Here is a 26313-nt window from a genome sequence, read left to right on the forward strand (position 1 = left end):
TTACTGAGCCCTGGCACCCTTCACAAGCAGGCTGGGCTGGGCACAGTGCCCCCGCAATCTGTGCTGCCGGAGGGGCCTACGCTGCTGAGCGCCAGGAGCCCAGGCCCGCTGCTTCCCTTGGGTCCCTGCTACACCGGATCCTGCTCTCCGGGGACAGGCAGACGAGAGCAGGACATGCGCCAGCAGCCGGGGGGAGGCTGAGATCGGGGGCTGGAGGGACGAGTTGTAAGGAATCCTGGCAGCACTTCTCACTTGGATTGGAAAACCCAGCTGGACGGGGGACCCCTGGCCTGGTTCTGGTCTCACGCCCGTTTGACGCTGGAGTGAGTGCACGGAGTCCAGCTGGGTCATCCTGCCTGGCGCCGGGGGAGATGAGCACCAGGCATCGTGCCTTGGGCATCTCGATAGCATGTATCCGGCCGGATTGGCATGGCTTCCCTGCAACGCGAGGCCAGCAGAGGGCAGGGCTCACTTACATATCGGCTCCAGCAGCCCCTGGCAGCAGCTAGGTTGGGCACAGTTGGTGTGACGGGTGGAGGGGGGAGCATGCCTGGGTACTTAGCCTCCAGGTGGCACCATGGGGAGTGGGGTTCCCTTGCTCACTAGCCCCCTTAGCCTATCACGTCCCCCTGTGCCGAGCATGGGGGCTGTTTGTATCAGAGCTTATGGAAGCTGAGGTGCGTCCAGTGAACTCCACAGCACCCTACAGCCCATATCCAACGATTTGCCCTCTTCTCCTATCCAACATCAGCTGATTGCGGGGCACTGATTGGTGGCCAGATGTTACTACTAGGGCAGTGCTCACAGCTGCTGGGGAGCTGGGTTGGGGAGGCGGGGAACTGTCTAATGTGTAGACAGGAGGGTAGCAGCATCCTCTCTGGCTCAGGCTGTGCCGTGAATCCCCTGGAGCTGGTGTTGGACAGCACCACCAGCCATAAGAACCCTTTGTTTCAGTTTCCCATTCCCTCAGCCTCTCTCGCGCATCACAACCCCTTGCAGCCCAGCCACCAGGGGGGAAGAAGCCCGTTACAATTTAATTAATAATAGTAGCGATGAAATTGCTGCACATGGTGGGATTCTAGGCAAAGGCCGCTGTCCTAACGTGGCACACTATGAGGTCAGAAATGCCCAACATAAGCCACAGCTATAAATGTCAATGTGGGGCTCTTTTATGAATTTGCCAGTGGGCCAATTAGATTTTAAAGCTGAAATCTAACAAACTAGATTGGCTACAACATTTTTCAAATTGGCTAATGTTGCAATGGAATTTAAATAGGAGAATCTCTTTTGCTGAGTCCAGAGAGCGTTAGCAGGCTAATTTTAATGCTAGGTTCTTTTCGGATCAGCTTTTACCTGGGACAGTAAAGGGGCTGCTTTTCCCACAGGCCAGCAACTGCCCTGTGCACATGGCCTGGCTCCTTCCCCAGGCACTGAGCCGAGAGGCCTCGCTATAGCCCAGATTGGCCATCAGCGCCTGCCCTAGCTCAGCTCTCACCTCTCCCTGCTGAGTATGACAAGGGCCCTGGAGGCTCAGAGGTGCCCTTGAAGAAGCCAGCACCAGCCACATGGATAATTAAAAAGCTGGCCTGACAGCAGCTGCCAAGGCAGGGAAACTAACCCCCTGGAGTGGATAAGAGGCCTTTGAAATGCACCCACAAAATCTTCCCACACAACCTTTGCATGCGTGGAAATTCACATTTGCATCTACACTCAGATTCTCATATGCAACTCTACAGTAACATACTCATGTGTGCAGCCCAGCGCTCCTGAGCAACCCTACAGTAACAAACCCATGTGCGCAGCCCAGTGCTCACGAACACAGTGCTCATTGGGAGGGGGAGCAAGGGCCAGGAGGCAGGGGTTGGCTGCTGGCACATGACAATTTTGGGGTTAGCATTTCAGTGAGCCAGAGTGGTGCCCCACGCCAACTCTTGAGCATGCTCCTCCTCCCTGGGAAGGTGGGGTCATGGCTGCGCTGGCCGTTTGGGGGGTTTAGACCCAGGGAGGGGGTAGCAGCACCATAACTTTGCCTTTCCAAAGCACTCCCAGGCCGCAGTGCAGCCCTGACTCCTTCACAGCCTGGGGTTCCCTCTTGTGTGCCTGTGGGGGAAGTGGTCTCCTGGCATCACCACTGTAGAGCTGCTTTGGAGAGGATGGATCGTGGCTGGGGGTCATGAACAAACCACAGTGCTAGGATCCAAACCACCTGCCTTCCAGGGGCGCCTGGCTAAACCCCTCTGCTCACTGGGCCCCAGACCCCTGTGTGCTGCGCATGGCGTAACCGCTCTCCTATCCATGCACACATTTTGTTACAACCCTGAGCCCAGGGCCTCATTCACTGAGGTGCAGGGGCCTCGACACGACCCAGCCCTGGGCTTTGCCTGAGCCTGGCCCAGTTTCCGGTGCCTGCCTTCGGGGTGGGGCACAGGGCTGGAAATGAGCAGCAGCCGAACGAGGGACCCTCTTCACGCTGCAGCACCTCAGGGCTTCGTGACATCTCTGTGGGGCTGTAACTGCCCCAGATGCTGGGCCCTGCCGGCAAAGCCTGGCCACGTGCTCAGAGGAGACTCTGTGCCACTGTGACAGAGGGGCAGAAAGAGCTTAGAACATGCCCCTGGGGGGGTCAGGACTCCTGGGTTCTCTTCCCAGCTCCTCTGCTTCCTCCCTGTGTGACCTCGGCACATCCCTTGTCCGCTGGGTGCCCACCGTTCCCTGGCTGTGAGGTGGGGATACCAGCGCTCACCTACGGCTGGGAATCTCTGTCCCCTCCTGTTCGTACAGGCCCATTGTGAGATGCTGCAGCCGCACCAGGCAAGGGCACAGAGTTCCTCGGCCAACCCCCGCCAGCCTGCGCCTCACCTCCCAGCCCCAGTGTGCACAGCAGACCCCGCTCTGGGGTTTCTGAGCCCAGGGGCTGTGGGGATTCAGGGGCTGCATGTGCTCAGAGCAAACCCTCTCCTCTGGGCTGAGACCCCACCCCTCCCTGCAGCCTGGAGGCGGCTGGGCATTCCCCTCCCTCGCTGCCCACATGCCAAGCAGCGCAGACCAGAGGGCAGCACACTGGGGCCAGCTCAGCCCCGATACATCCAGACTGGGGGAGTAAGTGCTGAAGGATGGACCCAAAGGAAGGCTCAGAGGGCTGCAGCCAGCCTGGTCCGCACAGCACTTTACAGTCAGAGCAAACGGGCCTGCAGCCAGACCCAGTGGTTCCAGGTACAAGCCTTCTACCGGCCCTGCCTCTGCTGGGCTGACCCTCAGCTCTGGATCGGCACCTCCCTGCCTCTGGGGAAGTTCCACGTCTGCAGTAGATGTGGGGGTTGAGCTGTACAGCGAGTACATGAGAGAAAACCCATCACCCCATTTTATCTGCAGACCCCGCTCCCCACTGGGGATCAGTCCCCCAGCTCACACCCAGGGACTCACTCCAGCACAGCTGAGCTCTCCACTGATGCTTTATCTGAACAACTTGACACCAGGATCGCAAGCCCCCAGCTCCCCAGGAAACAGCAGGATGTTTGTGAGCCAGCCCCTGAACCGGGAGGAGATTAAGACCTAGACGCGCAGGCTGCGTTTGGACGAGCGGGACAGGGCCACCTCTGCTCAGGCCCCGATGGCCGGCGCCTGGGAGCGAGCTCTGGTGCTGCGGGGAGGAGGCACCGTACAGAGGCAGGGCTAAGCAGGTGTCCACAGCGCTGTGCAAGCTCGCCCTTCGGGGCCAGACCCACGTGCGGGAGGCCATTCACGCGGTACCACCGGAGCCTTGGTGCAGCCGCAGCCTGGCCCATCTCCCCTGCAGGGATGGCCCAGCCCCAGCCCCAGGGCGCCGTCCCGTCTGGGGCCTCTCAGAAGTCCGCAGCCCGGATCATCAGGGTGGTGGCCTTGAGCCTGTGGCTGGGCCCCTTCCAGTAGTGCCACTTCATGCCGTTGTAGCGGACCGTCGCGGGGCTAGCGGGGTAGTAAATCCCATTCAGGTTGGAGGGGCCGCAGGCATCGAACCACCAGCCTAGGGCACAGAGGTGGGGGGTCAGAGGGACGGCGCACCAGAGCCCCAGCCAGCGGCCACTCGGCGAAGGTGGGGGCAGGGGCACAGACTGGCTCTCTGTGGGGCTGTCACTTCCCAGCGCTGCCCCAGGAAGGAAAGCATCAGAGCATAATTTGTATGTGGCCGGGGCTAGACGGCCGGTGCAGCGTGTCCCCAGGGGCCGAGGATCTTGGAGAATACTCGGCTGGACCCAGGGGGAGCCAGTTCCTGCAGGGAGAGTTAGATGGACCACAACAGAAGAGGCCCAATTACAGGCCTCCCAGCGTCTGTGTGACGAAGTGGGCCTGTTCTTAATGTTTCCTCCGAATATTGTGGGGGTGCCTCAGTTTCCCCTATGCAGTTCTTAAGTATCTAGGTGGTGGGGTAAGGGTGTATGATCATTGCAGAGCCCTAGAGGGCAGGTGTGTGCAGGGGTCTGGACACAGAGAATGGCCGACACCCTGTTTCCTGGCAACTGATGGCCTGGGCCCTTCCCCTCCTGCAAGGTGAAAGCTGAAGGGTTGGAGAACAAAGGAATCAGGTGACCACCTGGCCCAGGAAAGGAACAAAGCCCAGAGGAGGAGGGGCTGGAGGGAGTTTCAGTTTGGGGCTGGCTGGGACATGGAGTGAAGTGCAGACGTGGTTGTCTGTCTCACTGCCCCCAAAATGGACCCAGCTGAGGGGTCCTGTTCTCTGCACCTGCAAGCTCTGTTTTAGACCATGTTCCTGTCGTCTAATAAACCTTCTGTTTTACTGGCTGGCTGAGTCACGTCTGACTGCGAAGTTGGGGTGCCGGACCCTCTGGCTTCCCCAGGAGCCCCGCCTGAGCGGACTCGCTGGGGGAAGCGCACGGAGGGGCAGAGGATGCTGAATGCTCCGAGGTCAGGCCCAGGAAGGTGGAAGCTGTGTGAGCTGTGTGTCCTGAAGACAGGCTGCTCACAGAAAGACGACTGCCCCAGAGTCCTGACTGGCTTCATGGGGAGCAGTTCCAGAGCATCGCCCAGGGACTCCGTGACAACTGGTGGCAGCGGTGGGATGTACTGCACCCCGTGGATGGCACTTCCTGCAGTAAGTGACTGGGGAGCAGTAACACGAAGGGGGAGGGATAGCTCAGTGGTTTGAGCATTGGCCTGCTAAGCCCAAGGTTATGAGTTCAATCCTTGAGGGGGCCATTTATGGATCTAGGGCAAAAATTGGGGATTGGTCCTGCTTCAAGCAGGGGGTTGGACTAGATGACCTCCTGAGGTCCCTTCCAACCCTAACTTTCTATGTGAAGTGCACTCTATGTGAAGATGTGTGAGTGATGAATATATATTATAGATACAGACCTGTCACTACCCTTCAAAAACATGGTCTAAAACAGAGCTTGTAGGTGCAGAGAACAGGACCCCTCAGCTGGGTCCATTTTGGGGGCAGTGAGCCAGACAACCACGTCTGCACTTCACTCCATGTCCCAGCCAGCCCCAAACTGAAACTCCCTCCAGCCCCTCCTCCTCTGGGCTTTGTTCCTTTCCTGGGCCAGGTGGTCACCTGATTCCTTTGTTCTCCAACCCTTCAGCTTTCACCTTGCAGGGGGGGAAGGGCCCAGGCCATCAGTTGCCAGGAAACAGGGTGTTGGCCATTCTCTGTGTCCAGACCCCTGCACACACCTGCCCTCTAGGGCTCTGCAATGATCATACACCCTTACCACACCACCTAGATACTTAAGAACTGCATAGGGGAAACTGAGGCACCCCCACAATATTCAGAGGAAACATTAAGAACAGGCCCACTTCGTCACAGTCTTCACGGTCATTCAGGGCTGAGTCCGCTACAAACCACACCCAGCCCACCCACGGCGGGGGTCTGCACGGGCCCTGTAGTGCCCGTGGGGGCAGTTACCTCCGGTCGCCATCTGAGCGCACTTGCAGCCGCAGCGGTCGTTGTCGGCATCCTTGGTGCTGAAGGGCGTCCCCGGGGGGCTGAGGCTGCTCGTCCTGCCGGCCGTCCCGCTGTAGTCCCGCACGTGGAGCCTGGGGAGACACAGACACAGAGCTGTCCAGGAGGCGCCTCTGGCGAGTCCCCACCAGAGCTGCCATGCCGGGGCCGGGAGACCCCGGGAGACCAGGGACGCGGGAGGCCAGGTGGGCACGGTACAAGGCAGGCCTAGAAATGGGCAGCACAAAGGGAGCAAACCCCAGAGGCTTCAGAGCCTTCCAGTCCTCTGCTTCTCTGGCACACACCAGGCTGTCTTCCAAACTGTCCTTCCCGCTTCCCTCCTTAGGGCAGGAATTTCCACAGCTCGGGGCTGGGCTGTGGTTCAGGCCAGCCGCAGGGTTTTCGCCAGCTTCTCCGCCAGTGGGGCGCTTTTACCAAACAGTCCTTCCCCTGCCGCTGTCTTCTCCCTGCTAACTCAGGGCCCTGCAGGAGCCTTCTAGCTGCCCAGTGTCTACAGGCACCTGCCCTGTGCTTGGTGGAGGCAGCGTTTACACTGGCCCCTTCTCCCAACTCATTCCTTGGTGGCTGGGGGGAGAAGGGAGCCCTGCGCTGCCCCCCGCAAGGCTCCAGGTCCCAGTAACAGGATCCCTTTTAACTGTTACTTCTTCCCTGGACCCTTTTCCTCTCTCCCTATATCTCCTCAAGCCTTGTGTGTCCAACGACCTGAAACCGTAAAGGCCGCATCATCTGACGGGACGACCAGTGGGCAGTCCTGCCCCCAAGGGGCAGAGTGCCCCATCGCACTGCCCATTTCTATGCCCGCCTTGCGCTGGGTGCTGCCTGAACACAGAGAGAGACAGGCCAAAGCTGCTATGACTTCATGAGCAGCACCAGAGCGGGCAATGCTCCATTCCCTCCCAACCCAGGAGAATCCACAAAGGGACAAACGTTGTGAGACAGTCCCACCCTGTGCCTGTCACACCGGCTGTGCTTGGCCTCCTTTGCTGGCTCTCCAGAGTGGGATGGCCTGGGGGGTCTGCCGGAGGGCACTGACTCGGGGACAGGGGAAAGGTGGGTGGTTGGAGTCATGCCAGATGTCCCCAGGGCCCTGGAGCCGTGTGTGTGGGCGAGAATAGGAGTTTCCAAAGCAGTTGCCAGTATTGTCCCCTCAGCAATTTGCCGTGTGCGGTCACTGCCCGTTCTCAGGGAAGGCTGCCTACTCTACACAGACGATGTTTGTTTGGCTTCTGTCTCACACAAAAACATGCAGCCTGAGACAGGGGTTATTTAGCTTGGCACTTGGGCCCGCAGGGTCTATTGTTCTCCTGGTGTCCTGACTAGCTGAGGCAGCTGGTGGCTTTACAGGCAAGAGAACCAGCTTCCCGCCCTGGACATGCACAGACACAAATATTATTGCCGGCAGGCATCAAGGAGTTGGGACTTGCCGCAGCTGTGAAGCCGAGCGCCCCCTGCCGCTGCAACTGTGTTTGGACCAACGGCCCGGTCAGGGAGAAACGCAGGGCCCCCACTGCACAGTTCCAGCCACCCCGGGCTCCAAAAGCAAGATGCAACAGTGGCTTTGGGTTTTCAAAAGCGGCATCCCTGCACTTCCAGCTGCTGCAGCCAAGGAGCTCTCGTGGCTGTGTCTAGCCCTGGAGACCACGGATGGGGCACTCGGATGGACAGTGACCCCTTCTTGCTCATGGGCCAGCTACGGAATAACAGCGTAAGAACCCACAGTGCTGCCTCTGAGTGATCCGAGCTGCGTGGGTGGTAACGGCTATTCTGGGGTGCTGGGCTTGGAAAGGGACCCGCTGGCCTTGCTTTTGATGCTGTCATTGGCCAGCCTGTCTGGAGCTGGATGGAATGCGAGGAGTCGAGTGAAGGACCTGCCATGGAGCTGTGTCAGCTGCTGGATGTGGGTTGTTACCCATGACCTTGTGTTTTGCTGAGGCCGATTGCCAAGAAGGACTCGTCAAAAGCCCTGCTTCCCATGGCACAAAACAAAGACAGCATCAGGGCAAACCATGTACACAAGCTGCCATGCCAGGGTGATGAAAAGCAAACTGGGTAGTGAGGACCCTTAGGTGTTTGCAGATAGAATTTCACAGCATAGCCCAAAGCTGCCCCAACATCCAGGGTAAAAACGCCTCTAAAATTCCTGAAAAAGCTGTCTGTGTGTCTCACCAGGTTTGGACTCCCAGAGCCAAATTCTCAGTGCTTGAGGAAAAGCTGTTAGATCAGACAAATGGAGAACGAGCCTGGTCTCCTGCCAGCAACCCCAATCCCCATTCATTAGCGGGGTGTGGAGCTGCGGTGGCCATTCCGATAACCATGATTTGTGTTCACTGGAGGGATCAATAAGAACCAAAGCCCAGTGCAGCCACTGGAGAGACTCCCACTGATTTCCACAGGCTGTAGATCTGGCACAGACTAAGATTTCTGCCCTTCGTCTTAGAGACCTGAAACTCAGGAGAGCAGGGTTAGCCTGCTAAGCACAGAACCCACTGGAAAATCATGGCTTCTGGATTTAAAGCAGCTCTCAAAGCTCTGAGGCCGAGGTTCCATTGGGTTTTAGCAAAGGGCATGTGCTTAGCCTCTTTCGTTTGCAGAGTGCAGGCCACCCTGGAGGCAGCAGGACGCTCACTGTAAAACATATTTGCATTCAGTGAACTGGGAGGAAGTGCGTGAGACTCTTGAAAAGGTTTCATGGAATTGTGTCCTCCTGTCAGACATACCTGGGGGGTCTTTGCCAAACTCCAGGCCCGGGCTGCGAGTCCTGTATTGACTCACCTCATTGGGAAAGCTCTCCCCAGCAACAGGCCCTGTCTGTACATGTTTGACTCCACCCGCGTTACCACCGTGGGGCCAATGGAGTCAGTTCTTTTGGTGCTGGAGCTGCCTGGAGTCTCTGGAGCACAGAATCATGCGTTTCCGCTGACCATGGCCAGGACTGGGCCAGCGCGGCCGCAGTGCCCAGTAGCTCTCTGTGAGGTCACGCTGGCGTTGTATGGTACAGCAACCCGTATCACCATACTGCTGCCATGTGCGAAGCAGAGCCCGTGGGTTACTGCAGCCCAGCTAGGAGGGGGCCCCGCCCCAGGTGCCTGGTAAAGGAGCCAATTCTGAGCTGACTTGGATGGTGGATAAAGGTGGGGTTGTTGGCACTGCTTGGCATGGAAGGAGCCTGCTCTGTCTTCCAGGTTGGCCATAGGCTGTTCCCAAAAAGCCGGGCTCAGACGTACAATGTGGACAGCATGTGGGGCGGGGCATGCTCTGCCGTGTGGGGAATCTAGGCTCAGTCCCCGCTCTACTCATGAGCACGGCAACGTGCCCAGTAGAGAGAGCAGGATAAGGCACTTCATGGGATCACGTTCCTTCCTAGCAACCAGTTACTGCGTCAGCGTCTGATCAGAGGCTCTGACAGCTGGAGGGGTTAAAGCTAAAGGGAGTGAAAATGGAAGGGAGGGAGGGACCAAATCCCAACGAGACTTTGCAGAAGGAACTCCGAGCTGGGGGTGCTCCAGGCTGGCTTCCCCAGGAACAGGAGCATCGGGATGGAGCCGAAACGTCACTGGTGGGCTCCAGAGCATGGTGCAATGCATGTGGCGGAAGCGTCTTGGGACAGAAAGTGCCTGTACCGAGGGTGGGGGGAGCGGGGGTGGAGCTGCCCCTTTGAAGTCCAGAGACCTGGAGCTGGCCAGCCCCATAGAGTTAGCCCTGCCTGCTGCACCTCGGATGAGGTCTCCTGTTCCTCCCCCACGTCACCTGGGATCGGGGTGGGGTTTAATTGGTAGAAACAGCTGAGCATGGAAGAGCTGATTCTCCTCCAAAGAGCAGCAGGAAGCTGCAGAGAAAGGGGGATGTACAGGGAGAGACAAGAAGAGTAAAGCTGGAGTGAGACTTCAGCAGAGGCCTGCCATGGCAGGGAATGGCTGGCGGGAGGGAGCAGGCTCCAACAGGGAACGCTGCATCTTCAGGGAAAGGCTCTGGGCAGGGAAGGCCTGAGAGGCCCCAGCAGGAAAGCCTATGTGTCTGGATTTGCTGCAGTTTTGAGAACTATATTTTGGGAATGCTTTGATGTTAATAAATCTAGCCCCCAGGGGGAAGGGATACTGAATGAGAGAAGAGCTTGATTGACAGAGTCCTGAGAAGTGGGGAAACTGAGGCAGGGCACCTGCAGAGCAACCTCAGGCCACAAGGGGGTGCTGAGGCAGCAGCTGGCCCATGTACAATGCAAGAGAAGCTTCTGCTGCGGTGTGGGAAAGGCAGGAGATTCTCCATGCCACGTGCTGTACCCATGAAATCTCTCTGGACTCTGCTGTGTGGGATGAGTGAGTGGGGATTAACCCCCAGTTCAGGAGACCCAGAGGCTGATCCTGGCTCTCCAGGACCAGGTGGGTCTAGTGGATTTGGCAAGGGCTTGATTGCCATCATGGGCGGGGTCATCCTTTGCGCACAAATCGCTACGCCCGTCTGCAGCAAGCTGGGCGAAGCGAGACTCACCGATAGAGCTGCTCCTCGCTGCCCAGGTGGAAATACCCGTAGAGGGAGTAGGCCTCGTTGCTGTCCCAGTCCCGAAGCTGGATTCGGAGGGAATAGGAGCCCTGAGTGGTGAGCCGGTGGATGAAGTCATTTCCCAGCCAGTATTCTCCAGATGGGGACCCAAAGCCCTGCATGGAAAGATCAGAAACCCAATGAAGCAGGAGGAGGCTGCCAAGAACCAGCCGGCAGCAGGGGGGCTCACCTGGCTTCGTGCTTCATGGCTGCTGCCAGAGAAAGCAGAGTCCCCAGGTTCCTGCTTTGTGATTTGTGTGGCCGAAGGGGCCAGCTCTGCTCTGCTCTGGGGGAAGTGTATGTACAATGGTAGCTTTGTAACTAGAACATCACTGTGTGGATTAAGATCCCACTTCTGGGCCTCTGGGACGCCTCAGGCTCTGGCATCTGGATCTGGTTAGAATGGCTTCCCATGGCACTGCCGTGTTCAGTGCAGCCGGGCAAAGGCCAGGAGGTGCCCAAGATGGGCTGAAAGGAGGAACACGGAAGGAAGCAGGTTTTGCAACATGTCATTCGCTCTACCAGCCCCACAACAGTGTGCGTGGTCCAGGGAGCTCTGTGCTGGTCTCTGGAATTCTGAATGAATCCAGACAATGGATCATTGACCAGTAACCTCTCTGGAGAGGCCACAAGTCAACTGCCTTGGTTAGCCCTGCTGTGCCCAGATAGCTCCCCTCCCTGACATTACAGCGCGAGACTCAGGCTACAAAAGGCCAACCAGGGCACCGCACAACACCACAGGCTGAGTCAGTGCATGAGAGGAAGGATTTTCCGAGACTCCTGCTCCTGCTATGTATGGAACCAGGCCATTTCTTGGAAGAGACACAGAATCTCCCCTACACCCACACCCCCTCTCCCAACGCTGTGGCTACAAAACCACTTTCCAGGGCCAGCCACATGACTCACATGTGAATGAGCTGAAACCACAGCCAGGATCTGAGATCTTTCTCCAGCATCTGCACAGAGAGCTTTTCCGCAGGAGTGTTTCAAATGGCGGAGAGTGTCAGTGCGCCAGACACTTCGCCATGTCTCCACTTACCCATGGGGGCTCACAGAGCCAAATCCATGCACGGTGCATCTCTGCTGACTTCAGTGGGCAGGCCGGAGGGACTGGCTGAGATATCATCTTCTAAAACTGTCCCGCCACATGGAAGAAACCCTACAATCTGGAGCTCACTTGGAGCAGCTGGGGTCTTTCCAAACACCAAGGATATGGATCCTGATGTTCCCTTCCATACAACACAAGCAACCAACTCCCAGCAGAGGGGCCACTCCCTGGTATCTGGGGGAGAACCCTCCCTCCCTTGACCAGTTAGCAATTTGGGCATCTATGTGTGACATCCCCTTGGACCCTGGGCCGTCCATGGAAAGCAGGGCCTGGCCTGCTTTGATTCAGGAACGCTGGTGGCACAGAATCTCCGGGTCATGGCCTCTCTGTCTGCGGTACTTCTGTGCCCCGTTACCACAGTGTCTGAGCACCTCCCCATCTTTACATCACAACACCCCGGTGTGGCTGTGCACTACTCCTATCCCCTTTTCACAGCGGGGTCCTCCCGGCACTGGGTCTGCAGCACAGGTAAGTGAGGAGGGTAGAGGAAGGGTCTGGGCTGGCGCCCTGCAGTTTATCGGACAGGCTCTGTATCCCCCCCCCCACACACACGTGAAAACTACCCTGACCTTACGGCAGGGGGGCAACCTCAGTTCCCTCCTTGCGATGCATCCGCTCTCCATCCCTTCCCCCATCGCTGGGTTCGTGTTTGCAGCCTCCCGTGTACCCAGAGCGAAGGCCTTCACCACATGCCCTGAACAATAAGGTAGTAACCTCTGCTCCTCCTCTTCCTTCCCACGTGTGTAGGGCCACCGGGGGCTCCGGCGGGGAAGCGAGGGCCCTTCGCCCTTGGGAGCGGTTGGCTATTCCTAGCCTGCACGGGAAGCTGTTCCTGCCCTGGTGTGAGGAAATGCCGGGGGTCCAACACCACGGCCTCACTGGGGCAGCGCTGGCTGCCGACAGGACAGGGAAGCCTTACGTGTTTGTATTCCTTCCAGGTGCGGTGGAAGTCCACGGAGCCGTCCTTCCGGTGCTGGATGACAGTCCAGCCTCCCCCGCTGGTCTCCATGTCGCAGAACGCCTGTGAACGGGACAGCATGGCCGCGTCTGGACACATACAGCACCGTCCCACGAACCGGTGTGGCCCGCGCCTGCCGGAGACTAGCTGCGAGCGCGAGGGCCCCACGTCCAAAGCAGGGGCTAGGCTGTGATCCCCAGGCCTGGCCTCGGCCTTGTGGCTAAGCACGCTAGTAACCATCCCCACTGTGGCATCCGTGAGAGGCAGAGTGGGCCAGTGGGGTGGGTGGAGGGGTGGTGACAGGCGGGGGTTGTTTTGGTTTGACAAGCGTCATTTTTCAGGGCCGGGGACACTCGTCCGCATCTCAGGAAGACTAATGCTCAGCCCCTCTCCGGCACATCACCCCCCAGGTGCTCGGCGTGCTTTGCCCGCACTCGTTAACCCCCCTGCCAGCCAGCTAGCAGACCCCATTTGCAGACGGATATGCGGAGGGGCAGAGCTGAAGTGATTTGCCCAAGGCCAGACAGTGAAGCAGTGGCAGAGCTGAGGAAAGAACCAGAATCCCATTGCTCTGCTCCGGGCACTAGCCACCCCCCAATCCCCTCAGAGGTGGGACCAGAAACCAGACTCCCAGCCCCTCTCTGCTTTACCCCACGCCCCGCCCTCTGCCACTGGCCCCTCCTAGTGGGTGTAAATAAGCTACTTCAAGGCGGGGGCTCTGCCAGCAGCCATGTGCTCGCACATCCCAGACCCTGGGCCAAGTCTGCCAGGGCCTGGGGCCGGAGGGGCCTGGCTCGGTTGGCAGGCTGCTGGGCTCGGAGACTTACCCTGGTGGTGGCTGTGGAGTTGGGGAAGTGCAGTGTGTAGACTCCACTGGCAGTGAGGCCCAATTTGTACGCGGCCCCGCAGTCCCGGAACACCTTCTGCTCCGCCTTGGGGGCCGGGGAGATTTCTGGGTGGAGCGGACAAGGGGACACTCAGCTCTTCCCCCAGCTGCTTCAATTCCAGACGCTGCCCGGGGGGACTGACCCAACCGTCCCCGCTCCTTAAAAACCCCCCAGCCCTGCACCACTTGTGGACCTGCTGCCATGCCACCCTGACACCGGCCCCTGCTCCAGCCGCCGGAGTAGAGCCAATGGCCTAGAATCTGCTGGGAACCCACAGGAGGAGGGAATTCTCAACAGGTGTAAACCCAGCCCAGCCGGCTCCTATGCCAGCCCTCCAACCCCAGCATGGGGGCATGCTGGGAAGGGATGGGGCCTGGTGGCGATAAGGCTATGCCCAGGGTCCCACAGGGAGCAGAGCCAACCCTCCAATTTAGAGCAGCCCCTAGGCTGCTCAAATTAAAGTGTGGTGGGGCAGCTTGAGAGTTGGGGAGCAGCTCCCCCGGCACTCCCCCAGTCTTGCACCAAGTGAGCTGGGCCATTGCTTGGGCCCGACTCCCAAGCAGCCACTCCCAGCCCTCCCCCACCACACCCCACAGTACTGACGGTTGCACTGAGAAACAAGGCTCAGGAGCTGGTGCACTGTGTCCATGAGAGATGCCTGCTGTCTCTGCAGCACCGTGTTGTTGGCTGAGGCTGTGGCGAGGTGCTGCTCCAGTTCTTGGATGAGCTGGGTTTGCCTGGACAGCAGGCCCTGCATCTCCAGCTTCTCGGCTTTGATCCCTTGCAGCTCCTCCTTGTGTTTGCCTTCCACATCCAGGACTTTCTTCTCCAGAAAGCTGAGGGGGAGGGAGCCAAGGGGGGGGGATTAAGAGGAGTCTCACAGAGAGGGAGCCAAGGAGGGGTGGGCCAGCGCTGGGCTGGGACCTGGGAGCCCTGGCTTCCACTCCTGGCTTTGCCAAATTCCAAGTGTGACCTTGGTTGGGTCACTTAGTTTCTGTGCCTCTGTTCTCATTTGCACCGGGGGATAATTGCCCCGCCTTACCTCTGAGGAGAAACACACTAGAGACTGGAAGGAGCCCAGATACCATGGTACAGGGCAGAGGAGGACCAGACAGATCGGGCACATTCTCTGCACCACTCACTGCCTGCTACCGTCCCCAAGAAGGCACGGCTCTGGGGCTCTGGCGTTCGGCCCCCACTAGCGCAGCGCTCCCAGCCCCACGCTTTCCAAAGGCAGGCTGTTTTTTCCAAACTCCACACCCCGGCTTTTCTTGAATCGGCCTCCTTTGCTTTGAACTTTTAGGGGATGCGTTTTCGAGCTGTGCCTCCACGACGCCATCGGTCCAAGCACAGCGCTCAGCAGTACCGGCAGGGCTTGTGCCGTCTCCCGTCAGCATCCTTCCCAAATGCAATGAGCTGGGGGCAGGCCGGGGTGAAGGGGGTGGGGAAGAGCCATAAGCCCCTGAATGACAAGTCCCTGCTCTGGCAGAGGCCCCTCTCCCAGCCAGAGCTGCTTGGCTGGCTCCCAGGCAGGCTCTCCAAGCTCCAGTGCCAGGGGCATTAGCTGCAGGGAGGATTTACAAGGGAGGATGTTCCCAGAAGCATAACTGGGTCGTCACCTCCAGTCAATGGGGATCTCACTGGAGCTCCGTCCCATTCACGGCACCCACACTGGGGGCCCTTGACACAAGCCCTTAGCAGTTCTGGGATGTGCAGTGCGGCGCTGTCCCTCTCCAAGCAGGAGCCCTAAGCCGGCTGTTAATCACCCTAATTGTGGGGACAACAACCTATTTCTTTACAAGACACGGTGCGGGAGGGAATATCTTTTATTGGACCAGCTCCTATTGGGGAGAGAGAGCCAAGCTTTCCAGCCACACAGAGCAGGTCTGGGAAAGATTCTCCCATCACAGCTAAATACAAGGGGGAATGGATTGTTTAGTGTAAAGAGTTAGCACATATTCAAAAAGAAAAGGAGGACTTGTGGCACCTTAGAGACTAACCAATTTATTTGAGCATAAGCTTTCGTGAGCTACAATTTATGCTCAAATAAATTGGTTAGTCTCTAAGGTGCCACAAGTCCTCCTTTTCTTTTTGCGAATACAGACTAACATGAATGTTACTCTGAAACCTGTCACATATTCAAAGGGAGCATTCAAGGTGGAGTGGCCCATTAACACCTCTGCAGTCATAGGACAAAAGGCAGGTTAGTGGGGTCACAGATTGTTGTAATAAGCTTGTCTGTCTCACCAAGAGCAGTTGGTCCACTAAAAGACATTCCCTCACCCACCTTGTCTCTCCAATATCCTGGGACCAACAGGGCTACGTCTACACTGCATGTTTATTTACAGTCAGTGCAGGCAGCAGCTGCCTGAGTATCAGACACAGTCGCCTACCTCCCTACGCCGCATTCCAGGAAAGGGAGCAGGGCGCTTGCCTGGAGACGCTTAGAACCACTTCTGGAAATGTAGGTTCTGGGCAAGAAGAGAACTCCAAAACTCTGGAGTTTGGGATCCATTTTGCAAAACAGAAGTTCCTGTGAGCTGCACTGACTTTTGTATTTTATTCCCATCCCCTGGTTGTTCTGCGAGCCAGAGCAAGAATTTCAACCAAACAGGAGTCTTTATTATGCTCACAACACAGGCCACCAGTTAATTAGCAATATAGGGGTTTAAAATGAGATTTTACTGAATCTGCCATGAAAAATATTTGAAATGAAAGGGGGAAATGTTTCATGTAATGCCAAAGAATTCCCTGAAACCCCAAACTTTTGTCAAGTCCTATGGGCCAGATCCTCACCTGGAAGGTGAAGTCATTAGAGCGGTGTGGCTTTATACCAGCTGGGGATCTGGCCCTAGAAACGCTGCTAAGTCCCAGACCACGCTGGGTTCTCCTGTTTCTATTTTGTGTGGCAGAGATAGTCAGATCCCCGCGTGATCACAGCCCTACCCAGAGAAGGGTTTTTTACCTGTTCTTCTCCTGGAGCTTGTTTATTTCCTGGGTCTGCAGCAGCAGCTGTTTCTCCAGCTTGTTAGTGGACAGAGAGTTCTCCAGCAACTGGATCTCCAGCCTTGAGGTCTGATTGAGAACCTGGGTGGGGGAAAAGGAACCAGAGTGGGATGGTCAGGAAGGGATGGGATCTGAGGGGATGTGGGTTTGGGAAACACTCTCCGAAGCCCAGCAGCAGGAGGAGCAGCCTGCATGGGGACATGGATTTTGGCCTAAGTTTGGGTGGGGAGGAAGACTGGGGATTAGGTTTCCTATCCTGGTAGAGCCCTCAGTGCAGTTGGGGGCAGATTTTCAAGGGCTCAGCTCCCACTGTCAGAGCTGGATTTCTAGAGCCCTGCGCGGATACAAAATTTGCATCTGCATCCGATCCGCAAACATGGTCCGTGGATATCCACGGATATGAAGCAGACAGCCACAGATTTGCAGGGCTCTGTAGATTTCCCAGCACACTCAGCTTCCATGTAGGCACCAAAGCCAAAGGCCAGATTTTCACAAGAGCCCAGGATCCAACATGCATGCAACGTGCTGAGCAATTCTGAAGTGTCCAGCCTCGGTCCTCTGAAAGCTGGAGCGCACCGTCGAAAACTTTGGGGATCAGGGAGAAGCTGTTTGAAATCACAGCAGCGTCAGTGGTGCACTTGTCATTTAGGTGTCTTCACTGGCGGTGGCATCGAATTCCCCTGTGCTTCACCAGCAAAATATACAAATCACCGTGCAGGGAGACTAGCGAGATGCAGTGGAACATTCTCTGCCATGAGCAGGGGACCAAATCCAGCCCTGGTGTAAACGAATGCAATCTCGTTCCAGTCCGTGGAGTCACACGCGAGGACTCCGGGGTTCAGCACCTGGGGGATGGCTCGGGGGACAGCCCAGCCAGCTGTTACCTGCGTCTCCACGTCAGTGAGCTTGCGGGTCTGCTCAGCCGTCTGGCTCAGGAGGCTGCTCCCGATCTCCAGTATGGCAGCTGTGTGGTTCTGCACCGTGTAGAACTGGATCTCAGCAAGCTCCATTTTCACATTCTCCTGGATGTAGCTCTCCAGCTGGGAACAAAAAACAGGCAAAGAAGGGGTTATGTGGGAAATGACCACTTCCCTCAGCAGTGGGACTGGAACTGCGGGGAGGTAACAGTGTGACACTGGTAGATAAAAGCCATGCTGTAGCTGTAAGAAGGTTAGCTTGGTGTGCTGACTTGGCTGCATGCCTACTTACCTACCTATCCATCTATCTATGCATCCCCCTATATGTTCCTCTACCTAGCCAGCCAGACCACCCCTGCACACTCCTCTACCTAGCCCCAATCACACTTCTGTATCTATCCGTCCATCCATCCAACCCCCGGCACACACCGCCATCTGTCCGTCCGTCCGTCTGTGCATCCACCATCGTGATATTTAGGCACCTGCCTTCTGTGAAACATGCAACATGCACTCCAGAAAACACGCCTCAGAGCCAGGTTCTCAGGTTAATAATATTAGCCAGCAGCACGTATATTAGCCTCCCATGTCTGAGCTGCTCCGCACACTTTGGTTAAACCTCACCCCCCGCCCCCGGAAAGGCAAGGCAGTGCTACTGATCCCCCCCAGTTTTCCAGACGAGGAGACAGGTACAGAGACATGCAGTGGGGTTGCCTGCAGTTACGCTCCCCCAGGGCCTGGCAGAGCTGGGAATGGGTTGTTCTCTAACCACTAGACAGTTCTCCCTCCGTGCCCTCCTTGCGCTGGAGGGGACGAGTGGTAAATGAGTGAGAGTCTGGGACCGTGAGAACCAAGCCCCACTTGCTTCTTTCTGCCTATTGTTTTGTAACTGACCCCTTGCCCCCAAAGCCTGTGGCAAGGGGGCAGAGTGTGTTTCGCTCTCAGGGCTGCCTCGCTGCATAAATAGTGCTCTCCACACTGTTTATGCAGATGATGTTCCCTGCCCATGTACAAACACGATCCTCCCCAGGGGCATTTGCCAAACTTCCTCCCATTGTAATGGGGGCATGAGGAATGGAACCCCCGACCAGCCAGGGCTTGGCTCCTCTTCGCATGTCCGAGCTGAGAGCGCACGGGCCATGCTGTTCCGGAGCAGGGGCTCAAATGGTGCCTCCCATGTCAGTACGCAGACTTCCTCACTGGACTGGGAGCTCCCTGGGGCAGGGACCATCTGTCTGGGGTGCGTCTGTACCAGTGGCCCATTTCACCACATCGCTTTGCTTTCCTCTGTTATGCAGATGTAAACAAGGACTTATTTAATCCTTCGACTGTGTCATGGAGCCCATCCTCAAGTGACGCAGGACGGGCCCAGCTTTGCAGTGACTTGTTTCACTTGGAGAGAGATTTTAAAAAGAAAATTAAAAAAAAAAAAAGGTGTGGGGGGAATTAATAAACGCTGATGGATTCCCGGCAACTCTGGGAGAGCCTCCAACATTCTCAGGTCTGGATGAACGTGAGTCCCTCTCTCACACCAAAGCAGGATGGGAGCAGGTTTTCAAGGCACTTTTCCTAGCCCAGAAAGACACTGATCCTGGGTATGCAGCAGCTCTGACAGGCACCCCCGTTGCACCAGCCACGCTGTACCTCCCGATGACACAGCTATTTTATCTCCTGTTCTGGAGAGAGGCTGCTGGCCCAGACCCCCAGATCCTTGCCTCCTGCTGCGGCAGTTATCAGAGATGGGCAGCTCAGTTTAATGATGTCTCTGAAGAGAACAGCAACATCTCTCTATAGCCCAAGCCCTGAGGCTCATGGTAGTAAAACACCACCTCCCAGCAGGGCATGTCTGCAGGACCTGGCCCTTTGCTGCTGTTTAAAGAGCATCTGCTGGTATTTAGTGTCCTGTTGTCTTTTATTAGGGAACTAGAAGTCCCTGAGAGCGGGCTAGGAACCAGGCCAGAAACACCCATTGGAAACTGGGATGATACTGAATCTCTAGGGGAATTGAAGAGTGAGGCGCATTTAAAATCGGCCTTGGGCAGGCAGTACGCTGGGGCTGATTGCAGGGACTGCTTGCTTGTCCCACTGAATCCTCAGTCCTCTTACTTGTGCCCAGAAGTCCCACCTGAGTCCGGGGCCCCTCGGCAGTGCGTACTGCACGTGCATTTAGCAAGAGACAGGCCGTGGCTCACAGTGTCACTAGACAAGACAAAGGGGAGAAGGGCACAGAACTGACTTCACCAGGCTCCCACAGACCATCTGGCAGAGCCAAGAACTGAGACTGAAGCCCCTGAGGCCCAGGCCAGTCTCTTAGCCGCGCCCTGTCCTTCCCAGACTGCTCCGACACAAGACCGCGCTGCTCAGGCAAAGCCAGGCTCATTCAGCTGCAAATGCGCCAGGAGGCTCCACGATCATTCCCCTCCCCCAATGGGTTGCCATGTCCCTGGCACAAGGCCTATTACTCAGCAAATGCCCTTTTATTTTAAAATCTGGGTCTCTTTGATGTTACGCGTACCCACCAAGACTATCCTGAAAGGGCAAAACTCTCCCTGGGTTTTGGTCCTGAGCAGCCAGGAACCACTGCTTCGGATCAGGGTTTTCCTGCAAAATTGCTACGTAAATCAAAAAGCCTCCAGCTGGATTCCAGCTGACTGTCGACAAGGGGGTGGGGTTTATAATGGCCCCCCGAAATGGGCACCGGTCAATAAAAAGCATGGACTTAATTCCAGTGGTACCACCCTGATTTGGCCACTTCTAAGCCCCAATGGCTGGAAAGCGTTGTCTGACGGGGTTCCCCTGCCATTCTTTCTAGGAACATATCCCATAACAGCAGGCCCAAGGCGGCCTCTCACATTCCATTCCTGGAGTGCTGGTGGCTGATTCACAGCCGGAAGCAGTTGCAGGGTGGGGGCTGTTTGGGGAGAGTTGCCCGGGGGGTCTCAGCAATAAAACAGATTATAAACAGGAAGCTGGGTGTCTGGCAGTAATACCAGGCCCTGTCCACTGGAGGATCTGAAAGCACTTTGCAGATGTTAGTGAATTGAGCCCAGGTCACGATCCCTGTCAATGGAGGAGACACCTGAGGTACAGGCTGTCATGGTTAACATGGGGTCACCTGGCCAGGACCAGGCGACATGAAGTTAAAGCTGGCTTGTTCCGGCCTGCTCAATACTGTAACTCGGCAGGGTCATCTTTCACAGCTGAGGGACTTGGCCAAGGTCATGGGCTGAGTCAGTGGCAGAGCTAAGAACAGAACCCAGGTCAGTCAGAAAACCTTCGTTCTTGTGAGTGAGCCATGGCCAAGCAGACTCATTCACAATACAGCGGTGCGGGCAGCGTCAGTCAGCATGAGCTGTAAAATCCCCCGTCCCTTTGTCCTTGACCAGAGGTTCCTACCTCACCTGACAGAACTAGCCTGCCGGTTCCCATGTGGCAGCACCAGGGGCATGAGCCTGCACCAAGCGTGGCGCGGCTCTCCACAGCTGAGTGACAGACAATTCTGCCAGGCCTTTTTTGACTTGCAGAAGGAACCCCACCCCCACCTGCGTTTCTAAGACGCCTGATTTTCAAACCTGGGCTCCTTGCACAAAACCTATCACGCCCTTCTCTGGGCAGGCACAGCATTATTTTGGCAGTGCCAGGAGCCCCATTATGCTGAGTGCCGTAAATACACCAGTGAGAGCCAGCCCCTGCCCCGAGGAGCTCTCGGGACGGACCGGTTAGCTATCCCCACTTTGCAGATGGGCCACTGAGGTGAGAGATTCAGCGATTTGCTTGAGGTCACAGAGGAAGCCTGAAGCAGAGCCAGCAAGTGAACCCAGGTCCCCAGAGTCCCAATCCACCACTGTACCCACCAGCCCCTCCATCATCGCCTCCTGGAGGTAGGGAGCCCTCTCTCCTACGGGCCTAGACCATGCTCGGTGTGAGGTTGGGAGGGAGGCATCTACCTTGCTAAACCCTTAAGGCCGCTAATGGGAGATTTTGGGGGGGCACTAGGCTGTCGGCTCTTCCTTGCAAAGAGTCCCCCCCCGAGCACCGTCCCCCAGACCCTCCTGGCGAGATTGATGATGCTTTTTCCTAAGGCTCAGAACTGGCCAGTTCTATTTTGTATACGCTGCAGTGTCTAGTGGCTGTCAGAGAGCCCGAGAGCCCCCAGGCTGCCCCTCGCCCGGTACGCCCGGGGTGGCGCCCACATTCCATGGGCAGGTCACAAAGCACAGCAGCAGGTCCTGTCAGGGGAAGCTGGCACCAGTCCTCACACATTGGATCAGCTGGGCCCTAATGCTGCTCCCCTCCCCCCCGCCCCCAGCTTGCAGTCATCCTGGGCGTGAAGCGAAGCAGGTTCTCACCGGGTCACTGTTTGGACGGGAAGCCAAGGGCAGCCGTGCTGGCAATTCGGTGCAAGGGAACTTCTGAGTGGGCCACACAAGACACCCGGGCTTTCGCTGCTGCTTTCCCTCTGGTGTGCAGCTGACAGGGCCGGATCCAGCTCAGCGCCCAGGGTGAGAGACCGGCCCTAACATCAGCACCTGCCTTCTCAAGGAGAGGTCCCAGCCACGGTGGGTCTTTAGCAGGCGATGAAGCACCCCGCCCAGCATATCTTGCTCCAGGTGACCACCACAGCTATACGAGCGGAGTCCAAGCAACCAGAGAGAGGCCCAGTACGGAGCAGCCAGTGAGCCCCTGGCATTCCTCTTTGCTGTTCCCTCCCATTGCCCCTCGCTCAGCCACCAGCGTTAAGGCTTTACAATTAACCAGACTGTGTCTCCTTTCCCAGCAACCAGTGCCCCGGGCTGCAGGGTGGCAGAGCGCCTCTGGCTGGGCTCCCTGCGCTCCCAGTTGGCCACGGAAGAATCCTGCTTCCCCGATAAGTTTGCCTGAGGAACTGTGTCTCGATCCCAGCAGTGTTGAAAACAAGAGGGCCTGGGAGCAGCACCCCGGCTTTGCTCGTAGCGCTGGGTCCTGCGCAGCAGGGGACCATGTCAGCACTGTTTACCTTCCACCCTAGACAACATGATTCATGGCTTCTTGGGCAATAAACACACGTCTGGGTGTCCAGGGAAAGGAAACAGCTGAGGAGAATGTTTTCCAGGCCACTTCCTAACAGTCTGTGCATCTCCACTTAATCCCTGCAGGGCCGGAGGGCCAGGGCAGTCTGGGGAGCACCCTCTCCCACCCAGACCAGGCTCTGTTCAGCCTGCCCTCCCAGTGCATTCAGTGTGTGGCATGTTTGTAAAAGCAGAAGCTGCTATCGAGACCTGAGCCCGTGGGAGGGCAGCAGCCTCGAGAGCCTGTAACATGCTGGCAGACAGAAGGGGACTTTTCCATGCAGAGCAGGTTTAGCGGCACTGACAACTAAATCCCCCCAGTTCCGAGAGACAAAACCTGGTGCCTCATCCCAGACACATGCTTTATGCCTGCCCGGAGTCTGGGTCAGCTGCAGCAGCTTCCCAGACCGTGCCTCCGTATGGCACAATCACAAGAATGCCATAGGTTACATTGCTGCAGCCCCTTGTCTTTCAACAGGTCCCCAAACAACACAGCACCACGGAAATTCAGCCATCACTCCGGAGGAAGCCACAACTGTCCCCGGACAGGACAGAAGCAACACAGCTGAGGATTCTGGGGAAAATCCCCAACTCTGCCAGCAGCGTCCCGTGGAATCCTTAGAGCCCATGCTGAGCGGGAGCTAAGGTCTCATCCAGAGACCCCTGCACAGCAAACAGCGTTGCTCTCAATGCTGCACTACGTGTAGTCCCAGTGAGTGGACAGGGATATGTATTAACACAAGGGCGTTGTGATGCTGGGTATTAATCACTTTCAGACACGTTCCCCTGCACTGCTCACATTCCCTCAGCCTTGGAGCTCATGGGTTTTTTATTTGGGGGGATTTATTTTTAACTAAATTCTCCCCTAGTGCAAATATTTGCTTATTGCTTTGGTAGAGTGTAAAGAAGTTTGTTCTACCCTATGGTAGATTGTCTTTGGAAGGAGATGTAATATAGTCTGAATTAGACACATGCTCCTGATAGCAGCCTGGGAACAAAGAGGAAGGAAACAACCCCTTTACTGCCTGACTGGTATCTGTATGCTAAGCAGCAATTGGTATTTATAGTTTAGGAAGGAGCCCAATATATCCTGCAGGCACAGGGTGAAATCTTGGCAGCAGAAAAGTCAGTGGCAGAACTCCTAGTGACAACGGGGTCAGGATTTCACCCATGCTGCTCGATTCTGAAATTGCTTCTAAACTGGTTTCACTTCAGTGTCAGTTCATTGGTATAAGTGGAGTTATTCCTGATTTACACCCGTGTAACCGGTACCAGAGTCACTCTCAAACTCTCGGCTCATGAAGGAGAGACCCATGACCCCAAGTGAGTTTGATTTCCTGTGTTTTAAAATAACTGGAAAGAAAAACAGAAAAAGAATTTTTCTGCGGCGGCTCTGCTGGTAAAGGAACATTCGGCACAGCCAAGTAGCAGAACACATGTCTGATAACAGAGACAGAAAGCATGTCACACTCAGGAAGGGGCTAGTACAGAGTTTTAAAAGGGTATTTAAATATTAGGAGAGATGATAGGTTCCCAGGATCAATAAATAAGTTGTCCATTTAAATGATCCAAGCCCTTGTACTGTTTTCCTCATCTATAGGGGTAACTTACTTGCAGTAATGCTGAGACTGTCTGGATCAAGGTGAGAAGCCTGTTTGGTCCCTTTAACAAAGTAATTATACAGCAGTTCCCAGGCACAGACTTTGACCAGATGCTCTCGAGGAAGCCAGCGCCACATGGTTATGGTCAGAAAAGTGACCGTGCAGCCTGGAGTCACATCCACCCACATTACTGTGCAAAGAAGCTTTTGATGCTGAAGCGGCAACACTGCTAGGGGAGAGTGAGCTGGGTCCTCACCTGGCTCGTGCCCAGCAGCAGAAAGGTAGCAAGCTGCAAGAGGCCGCCCCTTGATGCAAGGGGCAGAGGGAGCCCCCATTGACTCTCTGGTCCCAGAGGGAGGTTGGCAACGCTGCATGTTTGCAGGCCAAGCCCTGCGTTTGGAAAGGGACTGGCATGCTGAAGGCACTGCTGCAATCTGTACAAGAACCACTGCGATCCAAACGGGCCCTGACTGGATCTTACCTTCTGCAGCCACTGTGTGTTGTTTTCCATGATGTTCTCCAGCTGTTGGAGCCGCTTGGCTGGCCACTTGGGCTCAGGCGCGGAAGGAGCATCTCTCTGCAGTGAGTTGGAGACCTGGTATTCGGCAGCGGAGGGGTAACAGCCCCCAAGCTCTGGGAGCAGGAAGGTGTAGCTGCAGGGCCCATGCTGCACCTGGTGCTGAGGTCTGTCAAGGCTGTCCTTCCCTTTCAGGTGAGAACCAAGTCCCGGAGCCATCGCAGCCCATGCAGCCCCCAGTAACCACAGCAGGGCTCCCCCGGCTCCCATCCTCGCCTTCCAGGGGGCTTATTCCTACCCAGCGGAAAGGGTCTGGTTTGAACTTCACACGCACGCACGTTTCTCTGCTTCTGTGCTGCCTGGTGTGGGACACTCAGTCCTCCCCCTGCACGGCGGCTGCTGCTGCTGACATGTGGCGTCTGACAGCTCCGAGGCTGGGCGCGCGGCTGGCCAGGAATCCTGCTCCCAGAGCCTGTGTTTCCACGATAAAGGCCCTCGATTGCTTCCTATATCTCTGGCCCATGTTCTCCTGACAACTGCAGGAAGTTTTATTATTATTATTATTATTTTAAACCCTCCCCTTTCCCCTGCCTCGCCCCCCAGCTCCTCTCCGCCTCCTGCGGGGCTTTGGAACACGTCCCAGCCCTCTTTGAAGATGCTTTGTCCTTTGGAATCCAGCTCCCTCAGAGGAGATAATTAGGTCACAAGAATGTGTGTCAGCCCCCAGCCCAGGCCAGGGAGGCTGGGGCTTTCCGTTTATCTTTGGCGGCTGCTTGGCCTCGCCTCCTTCCTGCCATTCTCGGCAGACTCACTTTCCCTGGCAGAGCTTGGAGAACAGTCGGCCTCACCCCCCATCAGCCCCAAGAGTGCTTCCCAGCACCTCACTCTCTAATCCTGGCAACCCCGCTCCCGCACAGACAGCTTGTTGGTGGCCCATCTATCACAGGGCGGTTACATGTGCCAGGAAGGTCTGAAAACCTGCCCCGCAGGGAGAGACTAACGAAGCTCTGACTACTTTGCCTGGTGGGTTCAGAGGGGAGCTGCTCCCGGGGCTAGGAGCTGAGCTGGCTCGAGGGGGATGTCATGGCTTGAGAACTGTCCCCCACTCGCACGAGGGTCAAGTCAAGGGGCCGCATCCCTCCCCCTACCACGCCACACTGGGGGACATCAAGGACAGCCACAGTGTCACATACACCAACTGGGAGAGTCCCGGGTGCTGTACGTGTAGCTAAAATGACCGTGAATGTTCTTTGCCCTGCTAAGCTCGGGTCCATACGTTTAAGGGTTTAATGTATTTGCTTTTAACTTGCACAGAATTGTTTTGCAGTGTTTTTGTTACAACAATCCCATGGCATTTGAGACCAGCAGCGGCTGAATCCCCAAAGATTCAGAGCCTGGCCGTAGTCTAGATGAGCTCCCAAACGTTTGGTTGTTCAATTCTCCAAATGTCTCGCATCTGCAGAGCTGGGCTGGTGGGGGTCTCCCAAGAATGGGCTCCCTTGGGATAGTCTGTCATTTCCAGTCGCTGGCTAGACGCTTACCCAGACATGTCAGGACTGGCTCAGCTTCAGTTCAGCTCTAGAAATGTGGAAGGGTTTGTCGAGTTTCCAAACTGGCTCATTCATGCTCACTCATGACCCAAGCCACACTTGAACCCAGGTCCCCAGCCAACCCATCCTCAGCAGAATTTCTAAACAATCCCACCCCACCCACCCCCATACTGCGCCGTCCGAGAGGCCTGTGAGGTTAGCAGGGTTTGTTCCGGCTTGGAAGGGTCAC

General features: G+C 56.5%; 1 protein-coding gene across 1 annotated transcript; it reads right to left on the bottom strand.

Moving 5' to 3' along the window:
* Positions 1–3436: 3436 nt before the first annotated feature.
* On the bottom strand, positions 3437–25062 carry LOC311533258 (angiopoietin-2-like). The gene is made up of 9 exons (XM_084652527.1): positions 24499–25062; positions 17339–17494; positions 16414–16535; positions 14052–14284; positions 13389–13513; positions 12523–12624; positions 10445–10611; positions 5903–6033; positions 3437–4003 (listed from the first exon to the last, which is right to left on the bottom strand). The coding sequence occupies exons 1-9, from the start codon at positions 24802–24804 to the stop codon at positions 3843–3845; spliced, it is 1503 nt and encodes a 500-aa protein (XP_084508653.1). The 5' UTR covers positions 24805–25062; the 3' UTR covers positions 3437–3842.
* Positions 25063–26313: the final 1251 nt, after the last annotated feature.

Source organism: Lepidochelys olivacea (genome assembly GCF_965140295.1).
Source record: "Lepidochelys olivacea isolate rLepOli2 genome assembly, chromosome: 19".
Taxonomy (NCBI): domain Eukaryota; kingdom Metazoa; phylum Chordata; order Testudines; family Cheloniidae; genus Lepidochelys; species Lepidochelys olivacea.

Coding starts and splice junctions, on each gene's coding strand:
- LOC311533258 (XM_084652527.1), bottom strand. CDS start 24,804: ATGGGAGCCGGGGGAGCCCTGCTGTGGTTACTGGGGGCTGCATGGGCT. Junction 13,514..14,051: donor CCTTGTTTCTCAGTGCAACC/GTCAGTACTGTG, acceptor CGCTCCACCCAG/AAATCTCCCCGGCCCCCAAG. Junction 10,612..12,522: donor CCTGGAAGGAATACAAACAC/GTAAGGCTTCCC, acceptor CTTTCCATGCAG/GGCTTTGGGTCCCCATCTGG.